This window comes from Monodelphis domestica, chromosome 3 (genome assembly GCF_027887165.1).
Source record: "Monodelphis domestica isolate mMonDom1 chromosome 3, mMonDom1.pri, whole genome shotgun sequence".
In the NCBI taxonomy this organism is placed as follows: domain Eukaryota; kingdom Metazoa; phylum Chordata; class Mammalia; order Didelphimorphia; family Didelphidae; genus Monodelphis; species Monodelphis domestica.
The window spans coordinates 217846892-217864219 of record NC_077229.1 but is presented as its reverse complement, the minus strand read 5'-3'; the positions used below and the strand labels follow the sequence as shown (position 1 = coordinate 217864219).

The 17328-nt window shown below is 36.9% G+C and overlaps 1 protein-coding gene across 3 annotated transcripts in view; it reads right to left on the bottom strand.

Moving 5' to 3' along the window:
* Window positions 1-17328, bottom strand: part of CDKAL1 (CDK5 regulatory subunit associated protein 1 like 1) — a 704381-nt gene that overhangs the window by 10297 nt on the left and 676756 nt on the right. For all 3 annotated transcript variants that reach the window (XM_001375837.4, XM_007487880.3, XM_056823496.1), the window contains 2 exons: window positions 16796-16879; window positions 10105-10269 (listed from right to left, as the gene is read on the bottom strand). In XM_001375837.4, coding sequence (XP_001375874.2) covers window positions 10105-10269; window positions 16796-16879 — 249 coding nt within the window. The remainder of the gene's footprint in view (window positions 1-10104; window positions 10270-16795; window positions 16880-17328) is intronic.

Here is a 17328-nt window from a genome sequence, read left to right as displayed (position 1 = left end):
AAAAGAGGGGTACCTCTGACATTAACAGAAAAGTTAGGAAGAGGGGAAGTGAGTCCTTTTTTGAACACATTGAGATGAATATATTTATAGGACAGCTAGTTCAGGGTGTTTAAAAGGCAGTTGGAAATGTAGGATTATAGGCTGGGAGAGAGGTGAGGTGTGGAAAGGTAGAACTAAGAATCATCTGCCCAGATATGATCATTGAAACCACGGAGTTAAAGAGATCTCACATGAAATAGCACAGATGGTGAAGAGGCAGGCAGTCTTAAGGGAATTATGGCATGTCTGAAGATATAACAAAGGAGACAGAGGAATAGTCAGACCAGTAGAAGAACCAGGAGAAAGTAGTATCAAAGAAACTTAGGGAGAAGGGAATATCAAGGAGGAAAGAATGATTAACAGTGACAAAGGCTGCAGAGAGGTTGAAAATCATGAGGATTGAGAAACCAGCATTAAGTTTGGCACTTAATCTTTAATAAACCTCAAAAAAATAACACTTTTATTACTAGAAACTAATTTTAATCTTAACACAATTAAGATGCTATTAGCCTCTTTGGAGAGGTCAATTTCAATTGAATGATGAAGTCAGATGCTGGATTGCAGAGTGTTGAGAAGAGTAAGAAGAAAGAAAGTGGGAGGTACTTATTGTAAATGACCTTCTCAAATTTAGCCTAAAAGAAAGGACATAGGATCACAGCTAGATGGGATGGACAAGGATGGATGGATCAAATGAAGGTTTTTGGAGGATGGAAGACATGGGAATATTTTTAAAGCAGTTCAGAAAAAGACAGTAGACAGGAGAGATTGAAGAGAAGTATGAAAGTAAGAATGATAGAGGGAGAAATCTGCTGGAGATCAAAATAAGATTACATGTACAGGTTGAAGGGGATTTTCCTTGGTAAGGAGAAAGGGCATGGGAGTCAGGGATGAAAGAGGAGATAGTGGCAGAAAGCATCTGAGTGGTATGAGATTGAAATAGGGGAGAAGTGGGAGACCTTGATGAACACCTTGATTTTTTTTTTTTTTGTGAAACAGGTCTCAACAGTCTTAGTGTCATTTAAAGGCTTTAAAAAATAGATTAGAGCTACACTAAGACTTTGAGAATACCCTGTATGAGGCAAGGTTGTTGGCTGAGAGGGTAGGAGAAGAAGGGAGCTATAGGAGGTTTGAGAAGAGACAAAAAAAAGTTTGGAAAAGCCATTTTAGAAAGCAGGACAGAGAATTGATTAAGGAGGTATAAAAAGAATGCTTACAGAGCCAGAGGTATGAGTTTCATGGGCTATGTGGATTCCTTATATCTTTCTACAATGCTAAAGTACTCTATGTATGCTCACTCTTCCAATTTATGAATTAGTAGGAGAGTTTGCCCCAGGTTTATGGGAAGATTATTTTGAAACTGTTTGCTATTAGATGCTTTGTCAACCTTAAAAAAGTTGGATAATCCATGTTCTAAAAAATTCTGCTGTTTAATTTCTTATCATCATGTACAAATGTAGAGCCATGAGCCCACAAAAAGGGAGATTTTCTTGAGATCCAACTATGACTAACCTGTCCCAATTTGCTTTTAATTTATAGAGCATCCTGGACCCATCTTGCTTAATTAGACTGAGAAAGTTACAGAAGTTAGAAGGCAGGACTGATTTCAGAAGGGTCAGAGGGGTTTACAGAATGTGCCTGAGAATTTTGGCCTATCGTCAAACTGTAGAAATTGAGTAGACTGGGATCACTGTTCCTGATGAAGAAGTGATGTGACTGAGTGGAGAGGGCAACATTCTGAGTTAAAAGACCTCGGTCTGAAGGTGGCTCTGCTGTTTGCTGCTTAGGCGACTGGAAAATCTTTACACTTCTTGGGACTTTAGTTTACTTATTTGTAAAATAAAAGAGATAAACTAGATGACTTTTTTAAGACTCCTTTAAATCTGAAATCTCTGATCCTATAAACTATGATCAGCCTAAGATCAATTTAACTCTAGGTGACCTTGGGTTCCCAAAGCCTCTAGGGCTGTGATGGTGAACCTATTGCACACATGTTAAAAAGGGCACACAGAATCCTCTCTGTAGGTATACCTGCAAAAGCCAGAGGGACTTGGGGAGGAGCTGTTCCTCCCCCCCATCCATGCACCTGAGGACATTCCTCACTTCCCCTGCCCCTCTGCCCAGCAACCAATGGGAGTGCTTTCTCCCTCCCCTTTCTGGAGTAAAGGGGGCATGGGGAGCAGGGTGTGGCATCTCGGTCTGGGAGGAAGGGCATAGCACTTGGTCTGGGGGGATAAGGGGTGGGGCCCAGCATTCTGTCTCTAAAAGGTTTGCCATCACTGCTCTAGGGTATCATGCCAAATTAGAAAAGCTTGAAGTATGGGCTCACTGATGTGCTGTACCTGCTCTCCAAGGACCAGGCAAGTTCTGAGATAGCCTCATCATCATGTTGGCTTCAGGTCAGTGACTTTTTTTTCCCTACCATAACAAATACCAAACACTAGAGAGAATATCCAGATTATAGATCTTAAAGTGTACTTAATTAAGTACATAAGTAATATGTAGCAATATCTGCATTGCTTATAGGTTTAACAATTAAGATACAGAAGGCTAGGCAACTTATACCAAGATCAATAAGCAAGTCAGTATCAAAGGTGGACATACATGTAAAGTCTTCTGACTCCCTCATAATTGCTTTATTCATTTAAAAGTCCTTTTATTTAAGGAAGGATCTCAGCTCAGATATCTCTTCATTTCTCCCCAGGTCACACTACTCTGAGACTTCACAATCTCTCAGGAAGCTTATTATTGGGGTGACCTCATCATCCTCTAAGATTCCATCCTCATTACCTTCCCCCTCTCTGATTGGAGAGTGCAGCCATGAACTCCAAGTTTCCATTTGGGGGTGGGAATCAGTTTAGAGATCTCACTGCTCACTTGGTTACACTATTTTGGGATTTCTCTGACTATTCTACCATGCTTCTATGGAAAAGAACCCCGCCCCCCCTGCTTTTCAGCTTCCTTTTCTGTCCTGTCTTTCCCATGAGCTTGTTAGCAACTTGGGGAGTAAGGACTGTCTTTTCGTATCTGTATCTCTGTATATATCTGTATATATGTGCCAGAGTGCCTGGCACAAAACAGATAGTGTTTATTGACTATTGATAACAATCAGAATCCACAATTGGGTTCTATTCCATAAGATATGACTTAATTCTATTATCTTTTGTTCCTTTTGGGCTCTGAGGGAGTCATTTTTTGAGGGATAACATGGTTCCGTGGAAAGGTTGAGAGATTTAGAGTTAAGGGAGGGCCAATTCTACAATTTAATAGCTTATGTTGCCATTTAACTTCTCTGAGTGTCAGTTTCTTCATTCATTCATCATACAAATCAAGGGTTATAATTGTAATTGCACAACCTACATCAGAAGGCTGTCACAAGAAAAGTACCAAGGCAATGGGAATTAGAATGAGTCCTATTCCTGCTCTGTGAGAGCAATGGAAATGAATGGAACAGAGGACCATACACACCTCATTCCCTTATTGAACACCACCCTTAAAAGACTGACATCATCTTTGGGAAGAATGCTGAGATCTGAATGGCTACTTGTGTTCTCTCTTAGTGACTCCCAGGGGTCTCCAACAGCTCCTAGGGTGGGTGTAATCAGTAGCTCAGTGACTGCTGCCTTCACTGAGCCTTTGGGAATAGTAAAATCACCATAGGTAATTGCATAATTAGTGATGCAATTGAAATGAGTGCTAATTACTCTGCATCACATCACATATATGATACTTTGGTTGGTATTCAAATCAGTACCCTAAAGGTGTCATATATGTCCTGAACATATTTTGAACTAATGCATGAATACTGATGAGTCTAAGAATCAACTCTGCTTCATCACTGTACCAAGTAAAATGCAATTCATCAATATGAAATCCAGTCTATAGAATTGTATTAATTCATAGGTGAGCCCCATAAACATTCAGTTGGTAATGCAAAGGGTCAAAGAGATGTAGAAGAGAAGAATGAGATGCTGAAGAAAAGAATAATAATGACACTCTGAGTTTCATTTTTAGGGCACTATTTTAAAATGTGCAAAAACTCCCTTAAAAAAAGGTAAAACCACCTCTCAAAGGGGGGGGGGGGGTTGTCTAGAATGCTCCTATAAAAGCCACCTGGGACTGGAGCCAATATCTTGGGGGATGGAAGAAAAATAGGAAGGAACCTACCCTCATTTGCTTCTAACACGGTTAGTTGATCTGTTTGAAATTAGATACACTTTCAACTGTTTTAACTTAATTATTAAGCCATTTCTTAACCTCATGAATATAGTTTTCATTTGCTTTCAAAACTAGCCCTGAACTAATAGACCCTTTCACTTCCGTGATTTGGGAAATGAATGTTAGATAGGAAGAAAATTTTAACAGAGCTTTTCTAAGGGTCAGAACTCAAAAAATATGGCACCCATTGTACATAAAACTCAGGACATCTGAATAGCCAGCAGGCCCCTTTGTCTGGTAATAAGGAAAATTGGCATGCTTTAAAACTTCTGCTTCCTTTCTAAAACCAATCTGCTCTCCTGGTGCTCCAGTATGATGATCAAGGTGCCAGGAGATGAGAAATAGGTGGGAGCCATGCACCTCAGGCTCCTTTCCCATCACTCATAAAACAGAAGGCTAAACACAAAGCTCCAATTTACAATACTGTACTAAATAATAGTGCATGAAGTATAAGTATAAGTATAAGAGAAAGAAGAACAGGTAAGGGTAGCCAATGAGTTGAGCTTTTTACTTCTTGTCCTGTTTATACCTATAAGAAATAGATAGACAAAATCTTGCTTTCTTCTCATGCTTGTAAGAAACAATAAATTAATCAGTAATACTAAAATGAAAAAAGGAATGGCTTTTAAATATTTATATTTAATACTGAAAGTTAATTAATGTAAATTATGTACCTTAAGTAGGAATTTAATATAAAAAAACTAGATAGAAAATTGGAAGTACTTTTTTATTTAGGTCATAAATATTCAACCAGAAAGCTGCTATTAAATGTGTTTTTTAAGAAAATAATTAAAATATATACCATCTACTATGGGTAGCTAGATGGCCTATGGGTGTCCAGGTGGTACAGTAGGCAGAGTGCAGGACTCTGAGTCAGAAAGACCTGGGTTCAAATCTGGATTCAGACATTTACCAGTGGTGTGACCTGGGGCAAGTCTTTTAACCTCTTTTGACCTCAATTTCCCCATCTGTAAAATGGAGATAATAACAGCATCTACCTCTCAAGGTTGTTGTGAGGATCAACTGAGATAAATCCTGTAAAGTATTTAACATAGTGACTAGTGTATATTATGTGTTAAATAATAAAATGTTGGCTACTACTACTACCAGAGTGGCATCAGAACACATTTGAAAGAAAAAGCCAATTTCTGTTATAATTAGATGAGAAATCTCTCCTCTTGACCATATCTTACTAGAGGGAGAGTATTTTTGCCTTGATAGGCCTCAGATGTAGAAATGGCAAGCTGCAGTCATTACAGTGGGCTGAAAAGCTGAAAAGACAGTAGTAGTGAAACTAAAATAGAAAACTAGACATGACCTTTTAGCTTTTAAGATAATGAGCAAATTATGTTCATATTTTTCTTCATTCCAAAGGCAGGACTTGGAGCTCTATCACCAAATCTACTTGTGCACACAGTAGGCACATCATAAGTGCTTGGGCATGCTTTTAACAACAGTGTATTTATACATGCTAAGATTTTTTATATAGGAGGCCAATATCTTTCAGTAAAAAAAAAGAAATAGAATAATATTTTTTTTATTTTTCACCTCCTCTCATCTCCTATATCCTGATCATTTATTTTAAGATTAATCTTTTGATAAAAGAAACAAATTCTGTCTAATAGATGTCCAATTCATACCTCTGTGTATTTTGTCAAAAACATAATTGAAAATACAAAAATTCTCTTTGATTTGAAAATTTCTTTGATGATTTTTCTTAATACTAAATGCTTTTGTAAAGGTTCAAGGTACTTATTACTGATTGAGAAAGAATATCAATTTGCTATCCTTTTATTAGTTATGAAATAATAATATATATTTTTGAGTCAGAGAGAAAGGCAGCTTTACTTCAGATGGAATAGATAAAAATGTCTTCACTATGAAGGGATTGTCAGATTACTAATAAATAGAATTATCAAACAAAAGCAGAATACCTTGTGTATTTCAGTAATCCGTAAGGAATATTGTAAAAGTATCAATGCATTTTTACATCCTTCAATATCCAGTGTAACTTTTCTTAATCCTTTCTTTCTGTCTTTGGATCGATACTTATTATTGATTTTAAGATAGGAGTGGTAAGGGCTAGACAATTAGGGTTAAGTGACTTGCCCAGAGTAACACAGCTCAGAAGTGTCTGAGGCCAAATCTGAATTCAGATCTCCCTGACTCCAGGTCTAGCTGCCCCTCTAATGTGACTTTAAACTTACTTGACAAGAAGTGGGAGGAGAGTACCTTAGTTTTTCTACCCTGAAAAATGAAGGAGTTGAGCTTGATTTCTGAGATCCTTCTAGCTATAAAATTCAAAAATTCAATGAGTCTACTGAATAGATATGAAATATGGAAAGTTATGAGTCATATAAAGGGACTTTGTAGAAAATGAACTTTCCTAGGAGGGGTGGCTATCCTGGAACTTTTAATTTTCTAAGCAAAAAACTGAACCATGTTTACTAGTTTATAAAGAAATGCATTGGGTGTTACAGTGTCATAAAACTGAAAATGCGTTCTATGCCTCAGTTTTTGTAGAATATTGTTCTTTAAGTTTTGATAAAATTAGAGATGAGATTTAGATTTTCGTTATTTCTAAAAATAGTCACCATAATTTTTGTCATTCTTTCCTATTCTCTCATTCCCCTTTCTTTTCCTTCATACAGTGAAAAATGTTTAGAAATAATAAGATTTTGATATTGTTGATCTGTCTCTACACTATCTCCTCTGGAGCCTAATTTCCTAGAGGACAGGGAGCACATACTTGTATCTCTGTAACAAAAACTACCACAATTCCTCCAACTCATATTTATGCAGTAGTATAAGGTTTAAAAATACAGAATCTTGTAAATAATCAATGTCTTAATAAAGGTTTGTTGAGTTGAATCTACTTGATATTGATGCCTACTAAGTGTTCTCTGTTAACATTTCTAAAACAAAGAAGCCGAGAAATGGAAGAACCCAAGTATCCTCATTCAAAATATAGGTTTTTTTTTTACATTATACCTCTAAAATTATACTTGTAATAACTGTTTCAGACATCCAAAATTGCCAATATATAAGAAAGTGAGTCTCTAAGGCCATTTCAACAAAGATAAAGTCTGGCCAAATAACTAAGAAGACATTCTCTTACTATGCAGTTGCCTGTACTAATATGAATTTCTCCACTGAGAATCTTTTTTCACAATAGATATGAAATTTCCTCAGCATGACATTTTTACTTGACATATTTGGCAATATGAAGCCCACTTAAAAAAAAATGTCCTGGGAGACAGAAGCTTTCAAATAGCCAGGGAATCGGCTGAGAATTTACCAACAAGAACAGAATTCTCCAGGACAGAAATTCTCATGGGGATCTGACTCTACAGGAATGAACATGGATTACCCAGAGAAGTGTCAAATTCTTTTGTAAAACCCATACCAAGGATATTAAAGAAGGGATGGCTATTAGGTATAGGTTGATAAAACTCTGAGGTGCCCTTCAATTCTTGGGTTCTCTTTGTTTTGTGAAAGTTGCTGGGGTGAAGAATGGAAGCCATCAACTTAAACCAGAAACCAACTAATTTTTGGACTTCTTATCATGAAGTCATGTAAGAAAATGCTATCTTAGATGGACAGCAAAATTTAAATACAACTTATTAAACTACCCTTGATAAAGTAAACCAAACTGGAGAAAGAATTAAACTAGAAAAAGGAATGTCTTTTTTTTTTTCGCCCTCTGGGAAAAGTTATAAAAGATCATATTTTTTCTTTATGTATTTTTAGCTAGATTTTTTTCAAAAGCCATTTATTCTGATATTGACATGTCAAGAAATATTGAAGAATTAGGCAGCACATTTGGAATGACAACATTCAACCCATTTCTCTGCCATGTATTTTGTGATTTTATATCAATATTTCTTCCTTTCATTAACCAAAACAAGCGAAAAAAAATAACATCAGCTGTTTGGTTTGGATGGTACCTCTATTCCACTAATTCATGAGAGCTTTGCCTTATGTCCCTTCACTATCTTAGGCTGTAATGAAGGACATAGATTTAAAATCAGGAGACCTCAGTTTGAGTGCCAACTATGCCATTCAATTACTTAAGTTTTCTGTGAGCCTCAGTTTCCCAGTGAACATTTCCCAGCTTTTCAGACTGACCATCAGATAGGACCAAGGAATGTCTATGGACTGTTATCCCCATAACTGATCCTAACCCCCCCCCTCCATCTTTGTTTAACCTATTCTCTTTCAATGAGACCTCCAATCACCAGACCTATTGCTTCTTTACCAGGGCATCGCTCTTGCTCTTGCTTAATTTCCTTCCTTGATACTAATTAATCAGTTTAACTTTACATTGTTCTCTACTCTAGAGTGTCCCAACCCCAGGTCTTATCACCTATCCCTAGCTCTACAGAGATTATCACCATATTTCAGATCACTCATATTCATTACCTGATGTAAACTCTATTCTACTCCCTTCCTCATCTTTCATATCTCATCAGTTGCCAAGTCTTGCTAATTTGATCTCCCTAACATCTTTTGTATAAGTCCCCCTTTCTTTAATCATATAGTAACTACTATAATTCAGGATCTAAATATTTTTAGCCTGGGCTATTGCAATATCCTCATAATCCAGAGTTAAATCTCTCCCCATTGCAAATCTATCTTGTACACAGTTGCTGAAGTAATATTGCCAAAAAACCTAGCAGGGCTGAGAATCTTTCAGACTCCAGCTAATTTTCAGTTTTGGTTCTTCTCACCAGTAAATCCCAATAATGTATACCACATGTTATATTACCTAGTTCCATTATCAGACAAAGAGATTACTGTAAACACCAGATTTACTACATCCAATGTGCTGTCAAAGCGTGAGTAATGTCATTCTTTCCCTCCAGATTCCAACATAAGGAAAGAGTCACATTAAAACCACCAAGACAGTAATAAGAAATGATAATCCTAACAATAGTACACGGCCACTGCCGAATACAAGCTATATTTCCCTCAATTCATGTTAATATTCATTACAATTTATTTTAAGAGAGAAAAAGACAACACACAGATAGAAACAATTTTAGAATTACATGGCTGGATAAAACCATCAGCTATCTTTCTTCCATATGTTAAACCACAGTTACATACTTTTTTTGGAGTGCCTAACAATTGTGCTGGAGAGAGGACCTCAAATGATGCTTAGCAATGTGATACACATTTTCATTTCACACTCCATCAGCTTTTACAACTGAGGCTCAATGAAATGTAAGAGGGAGCTTGGCAAACAGCCATATTTACCAAGGTATAAAATAGGGGTCATATTACTTGTTTTTTCATAGAAATAAAAAATGTTTAATTTTCACTTCACACGACTTAAGCAAATACATAGCAAAGACCCTAGTTAAAAATATAAACATACACACATATGTGCACACACACATGCACAAAAACATGGATATGACTCAGTATCTGTTCGAAGTTATATATTTATATGCTACCACAGACAGTTTTGTAAGGCAAGAGAAAACATCTGCCCCTCTACCACATCTTTGTCTTCTCCCACTCCCAAGATCTACTGTCTTAGAAATGTATTGGATTAGATATTTTTTGGTGTTAAATCTTTCACCTGTAAATAATGGCTTTTGCCCTCTATGTACAGCCTGGAACCAGAAACAGCTTATTTCCTATCCAGGCAGAGAAGAAAAGCTACAGGCATCAGCAGAAGCATCTCTCTAATACAGATTTCAATGTGTCAGAAAGGATTAAAGCCTAATGCATACATAAAAAGGGAACTATAAACGATAACAGAAACATAGCTGGAAATCACTATGCTTGAACAGTTACCATTTTTTACTAGTTTAGTAAAGGAGAAAAATATCTTTAACTCACCTCTGTTAAACCAGAAACTTCTCCCTTTGCTAATGGTTTACTGATGGATGGAGTGTAAACCTTGGCATTGGATACTGGCTGTCCCTTCATAAAGTGTTTTCCTGATTCATAAATGTCTACTTCAACCATTTTCCCCATGAACATGGGGTTCTTTGGCACAAGTACCTGTAAAGAAATTACCCCAAAATGTAACCAAAGGTTATACTTGCTTTTTAATTTTATGTTGAGATTAATAAGATAAAATATCCATAGAAAATAGGTTTTTAAATTGTTTTACAGAAATAAATTTCAAAAATTCTGTATAGTAGACTATATATAGACTATGTAACAACTAGCATTTCACTTACTCTCCTATCTTACCATCTTCCTGAATGGTTATAGGAAATGTTACAGTCCTAAAGGTAGATGAGGAAAATGTTAAGGGTTTTCACTTGGGGAACTAGCACTATGGTAGTTATATGTTACTCAGAATTGAGAAAAGGTGTACAAACTATACGCAAATTACAAAGAATTTATGATTCTTCTGATGAGGCACAATATAATTACACTTTTAATCATCTTATCACCCATAAATGTTCCATTTCCATGTTTGCAAATTCTAGAATTCCTTTATTTAGTAATCTTTTATCAGTCCAACTTCCCTAGTGTCTCATAATCCTCAACCATGTTCTTAAGCCTTGCCATGCTTTATTCTCCCACCTCTTCAGTTCTTTACTTTCAGGTCATCATCTCTACACTGGCTATAGTCTTCTTCCTTCCCCATTTTCACTCTTTGGTGAACCAATTTAACTTTTACTATCTACTCTCTTCAAAACTCTAACTCCATATTTCTAACTCTCATCATATCTTCCAAACCCCAGCCCTGGATCATTATTATCACCTGCCTCTTTGTTCCTATTTATATGCTGCTAAACAGAGCTGAAGGAAATCTAAAAATTGATGATTGGGTTCACTACAAATTTGTGTTAATAGTCTTCAGTTGGGCCCTCACTATCTCAAGACAATCATTCTATTCCCAAATCAATTCACTACCCAACTCTCCAGGGGTATACTAAATATTTTTTTTTCTCCTCCCACCATAACACCCCCTCCAAAGGGCCCTGCCTCATATCTAAGCTTCACATCAATTGCATATTTTCTTCTCCCACTTCTTTCATCACTCTCGTCTTGGAAGAAGTGGCCCTACTCATTGCTAAGAACAATCCTATTATGTGCACCTTGGATCTTTTCTTCTCCTCTCTTCTTCTGCTTATAGTTTCTACTATCATTCTTATTATCTTATTTAGCTACTCCTCTGTCTTGCTTACAAGCATACCAATATCAACCATCATCCCTAAAAAAAACCCCAAAACTTGATCCTCCCACCTCACTAGTTATAGACCTAGTTCTCTTCTTCTCAGTTATATTCCTTGAAAAGATCATTTTTCACTAGGCGCCTATGCTTTCTCTCCATTTACTCTTCCAAATCATTTGCAATTTGACTTCGAATATCATTGTACTGAAATTGCTTTCTTCAAAGTCCTAATGATCTCTTCATTGCCAAAGCCAATGGCTTTCCCTTCCCTTTTTCTCAATCCTTATCCCTCATGACTTCTTGGCAGTATTTGAAACTTGATCACCTTCTCTTTCCTGGGTACTCTTCACACACCTGACTTCCCTGACAGTGCTCTCCTCTAGTTCTCCTACCAGTTTCACATTCCTTCTCCATATCCTTTGCTGGATCCATGCCATGTTCACCAACTATATATGTCTCACAAAAGCTTTCCCTGTGTACTAAATCATTAGGTAATATCATCTTTTCCAAGAGGTTTAATTATTATCTTTATCTATCATTCCTTAAATGATTCTCAGATCTATAAATCTAACCCTTAATGTCTCTTCTGAGTCCCAGGCTCATGTCATCAAGTGACCTAATAAACATCTTGAGGTGGGTGTCTTGTAGGCAATTGAAGGAAACAACTCATTAGATTGTAAACTCATTGATGGAAGGGACTGTTCTTTGCCTCTTTTTTTATTCCTAGTGCTTATTAGCAAAGTGCCCAGAAGATATTTAATAAATGTTTCCAGAATTAAATAGAATATTAATATGACTAAAATTGAACTCATCTTTCTCTTCCCAACTTTCCTGTTATTTGTTAAGGGCATTACCCCCCCCCTTTTTTTTTATTCATCCAGGCTTATAATCTTGATATCATCTTACTTCCTCATTCTCACGATTCCCAAATATTCATTACTCTTCTATCTTTGCAATACCTCTTCAAGGCATCCTCTCCTTTCCCCTCACATAGACCATCACTTAGTTTTTTTTAAGTCCCCATCACCTCTTCTGTGGACTATTGGACTATTGCAATTACCTTTTCATTAGTCCTCCTGCCTCAAGTCCCTTACTATCCAAATCTATCATCCATTAGGCTGACAAAGGGATTTTTCTAAGGCACAGGTCTGCCAATGCCACACACCTTTGCCCTATCCTCTCATTCAATAGGTTCCTGTGTATCCTTATATCTGTTCCCTCCTAAGACCAAATAGAAAATCTACTGACATTTAAAGATCTTCATATTCTTGCCTCTTCCTATCTTTCCAGGCTACACTCCTTTCAGGATACACTCTGTGATCCAGGTATACAGTATGCAGCTATTTGCTATATCTCATATAATTCATTTTATCTTCCATCTCTGAGACTTTGCACCAGATGTTCCTTTCAAGACTCAGTTCATGTCCCATCTTTTGCAAGGGGACTTTCATGATCTTCCTTGCTTCTAGCTTCTAGTGTCTTGTCCCATGAGATTCCTTTCCTTATACAAATATTTTCATTTGGCCCTTTTAATACTAGGTACTATTATTAATTCCAATTTTCCATTTGATTAAACTGAGGCAAAAAGAGGTTACAGTCTTGCCTAGGATCACTGGTTATTAAGTGTCTGTAGCTAGATTTGAACTCAGATCTTCTCAACTCCAGGACCAGCACACTATCCATGGGGCCATCTCTCTCCCTCCACACAGTAAGGGCTTTATAGACACATGTTAAATGACTATGGTTGATAGGTTTCAAGTCAGGAAGGGATTGACTTCAAAAGTCTAGCCCTTAAGAGCTACATCACTTAGCCATAGGTAACTAACTTCTCAGTGATAGCAACTGAGGCAACTCTAATGAAAATACATTTTTACTAGATAACCCATTAGTTGTCAGTGTAATAGTTTTAGGTGATATTTTAAATATAATGTATTTATGTTTTCATTCAGAGACTAGAGAAGATAAGAGGTTGTTGTTGCATCTAGATGACTATCTTTCCTTTCCTCACAAAATCATTTTGATTGTGAGTCCTACAGTCTTTCTCCTCAAAACTAAGCCTTTTTCAAGTGGGCTTTTGGCTAAGAATTTTTCAGAAGGATTCATTTCACAAGAATTGATGATGAAAATATTTGTTTGCCTCAAATAGTCCCTTCTCTGACTCTGTGGTTTGCCTGTTTTATTGCATGACTATTCTAGCACAGGAGCTATTTAAAAGTTACTTCAAGTAAAAATATAATACCAATGGAATATACATTAGTTGAGTATGCAGCATAAATCTGCCAACTCATATACTGTTATACATTACACTCTAATGATATATTTACCTTTGTTTCTCAGTTTATTTTACAAACAATAATTCTGAGGATCTCTCTGATATGCTCAGACACAGGGATAAAAGAAACAAGCTGGATAAATCAGATCTGTACCAAATATCTTCAAGGAAGACAATTAGAACTAAGACTTTTTTTCATACACAGTCTTATTTTTGAGGACTACTGAAGATACTGACTCAGGGGAAAAAATAACTTGTGGTTTTAGACCCTTTTAGGATGTAAAGTGAATTACATATCAGTTCATTAAAATGGTCTTTAATATCTGTCAGTTAAATCTCTGATGCAAAGGAAGGAGTACTAGATTTGGAGTAGGATGATATGCCCCTGAATTCTAACTTTGCTATCTATTAGTCATGTGACTGGGAAGTCCCACACCTTTTGTTTACCTCAGTATCCCTATAGGAAAGCTGAGGCAAATGAAGAGGGGAAGCGGAAACAACTAAATTACTGACTTCTGAAACTGGGGATAAGGTTTCTCTTTACTCTAAATCCTATTGTTTATATAATTTTAAAACTCTTCATAACAAATTTGAAATTCAATAATCTTCTAGGGTAAAACATCAGTCTCCAAACACCTAATCTTGTACCTTGAGCTGAATAATAGCAAAAAGCTTCCTGCTTCCCTTATTATTTAATAATTGGAAAAAGCCCTTCCTCTTTAAATGGAAGGAAACAGTTAATGAGGCATGCCATTGCCTTTAAAATGAAAAAAGTTCCCTGCTGAGGCAGAAGCCCAAGTGGGAATGGAGAAAAAGGGAAGAAGGAAGGAGTGGCAGTAATGCAGCCACTCTTTTCCCCTGTAGCTAAGCATCATTCTGGCCCGTAAAAACCACAGGCTGCCCTTTCTGTTGAGTGGACCACAGCTATGGCTTCTAGGAATATACAGCCAGGTTTGAAATGGTGGGTGAGGTACTCAGGTTTATATAGCTAAGAACAAGCAGCGAACTCCCATCTATTCTTTTCATGGTTTCATCTTGTGCCTCCGAGAATGAGTCTCCTAGGCTGCCTCGGGCACTGACTGATTGGCAGCTGCTTAGCCTTCTAGCCAACCACAGAACTTTTGGTGGCTACCACAAAGAAAGATGCATAGAAAAAGTTAGACTTCTTTTCTCCTGAGAAAAGTAACAGAAGTAGTAATAGTAGTAGTTGTCATCATCTGTTTTTCAGTGGTGGTAACAATGGTGATGGTGGCAGTAGTAGTAATAGTAGAAGTAGCAGTAGTAATAGTAATAGTAGCAGTGGTGGTAGCAGTAGTAGTCTAAGTAATAGTAGAGGTAGCAGTAGCCATTATTATTATATAATATGTGCTAATTATCTATTATAACCATTATTGTATTCCATGGAAGTCAAGAGTAGCATGTAGAAAATTAGCAATATATGAATTGAATTGGATAAACTGCTTGTGTACATAATTTCCCCTCTAATAAGCCTTTCTCCTTTGGTCAGTACTTTCCCCATCTTCAGTCAGATTCTCACTATATAATGACGTTTATATTCACTTCTTCTACCTCATCTTGGAGCTTTCAGAATCTCTGTATGACCTATTTTAATTCTCCTAAAACACCTAAAAGAACTGTTCTTTGGCCTCTCCCAGCAGAGTAGGCCATTCTCAGTAGCAGTAATAGGTCAGGGGTGTGGATGATTAGAGAATCTATGTTGCTTACTCCTGGCTCTATTCTTTTTTTTTAAATTTTAATTGATTAATTAAGAAGTTTTTTCATAGTTATATGATTCATGTTCTTTTCCTCCCCTCCTCCTACCCACCTCCGGTAATCAATGAGCAATTCCACTGGGTTTAACATCTATCATAGATCAAAACCTATTTCCATATTATTCATATTTACACTAGAGTGATCGCTTAGAGTCTACATACCCAATCATATCCCCATCAGCCCCTATAATCAAGTAGTTGTTTTTCTTCTGTGTTTCCACTCCCACAGTTCTTTCTCTGGATATGGATAGTGTTCTTTCTTATAAGTCCCTCAGAATTGCCCTGGATCATTGTATTGCTACTAATAGAGAAGTCCATTATATTTGATTGTTACCACATTATATCAGTCTCTGTATACAGTGTTCTCCTGGTTCTGCTCCTTTCATTCTGCATCAGTTCCTGGAGGTTGTTCCAGTTCACATGGAATTTCTCCAGTTTATTATTCCTTTGAGCATGATAATATTCCATCACCAACAGATAACACAATTTGTTTAGCCATTCCCCAGTCGATGGGCATCCTCTCTTTGCTACCACAAAGAGTGAGGCTACAAATATTTTTGTACACGTCCTTATTATCTCTTGGGAGTATAAATCCAGCAGTTCTATGACTGGATCAAAGGGCACTGCCTCTATTCTTAATATAAAATTTGTCTAGATCTTTTTTGGACCTGTTTCCTTGAATTGACCTAGGGAGTAAACCTCCCTTTCTTCTCTGCCCATAGCTGTCACAGACTAAGAAGTCCTTAGGAGAAGTGGGAGGCAACAAGATACAACAGAAAGGGATACTGGGTTTGAAGGCAGAAGACATAGTTTCAAATTCTTCCTTTGTATTAGTTTACTGTATGACTGTGGGGGAGTCACTTAATCTCCCAGGGCCTCAATTTTCTCATCCTTAAAATGACAGGGTCGGACAAGCTCCCTTCCAGCTCTAAATCTATGATACTTTGAAAAAACTGGTAGCTAAAAAGAAATCCCTGCCTATCAGGCTGCCTTCTATGCTTTTGTCTCGTTGCCCCCTCCATCTCAGGCTGTGTGAATTTTGACTGTGTCCTCAATTCTCCCCTCCATTCCATACTGATAGCCCAGTAGTCTCTGGCCCCCCAAAGCCTAAGACTGGTCCTTTCATAAGTTAATGTGAATTAAAATGCATTTACCATGTAAATTCTGTTGTAAACATTTTGGGAATAAAATAAACTCCATAAAGACTTCTAAGGTTCCATCTAGAGTCAATCTAGATGCTAAGACCTCCTTTTTCTTGATTGTTTTTATGTGAATTGATTCACTTTCACTACTTATTATTCTTGTTTGGGGAAAGCTCAGATTTATAGCACATTTAACAATTGGGCTTATTACCTGCTCATAGAATTGATTGTGTGCAACATAAAACTTGGAATCAAAAGATTCTTCTGTTACCAGCACTTGCTGTCTTTCACCAATCTGTGGAGAGAAGAAAAAAAATAAGAAGAAAGGAGGCAGAGAAGGGAAGAAGCATTAAGTGCCAACAACCTTCCAGGCACTGTGCTAAGTGCTTTGCAGATATTGTCTCTGGAAAATTTTACAGCTGAGGAAATTGAGGCAAATAATGATATAAGTGACTTGCTCAGAGTCACACATCTAGTAAGTGTATTAGGATGCATTTGAACTCATGTCTTCCTGACTCCAGGTTCAGCGCTCTATATACTATACCATAGTTACTTTAGGCCAGATAACGAAACAGACTTTATGAACTCCAAACATAAAAATGAAAAGCTTCTGATTAATTCAGTTTAATTCAACAAACATTTATTAAGCACCTACTATGTGCTAATAATACAATCTCTATCAGAATTTCCCAAGACAGCTGCTAATTATTTCAGCAACAGCTGAAATATGGATAGCTTTGTACA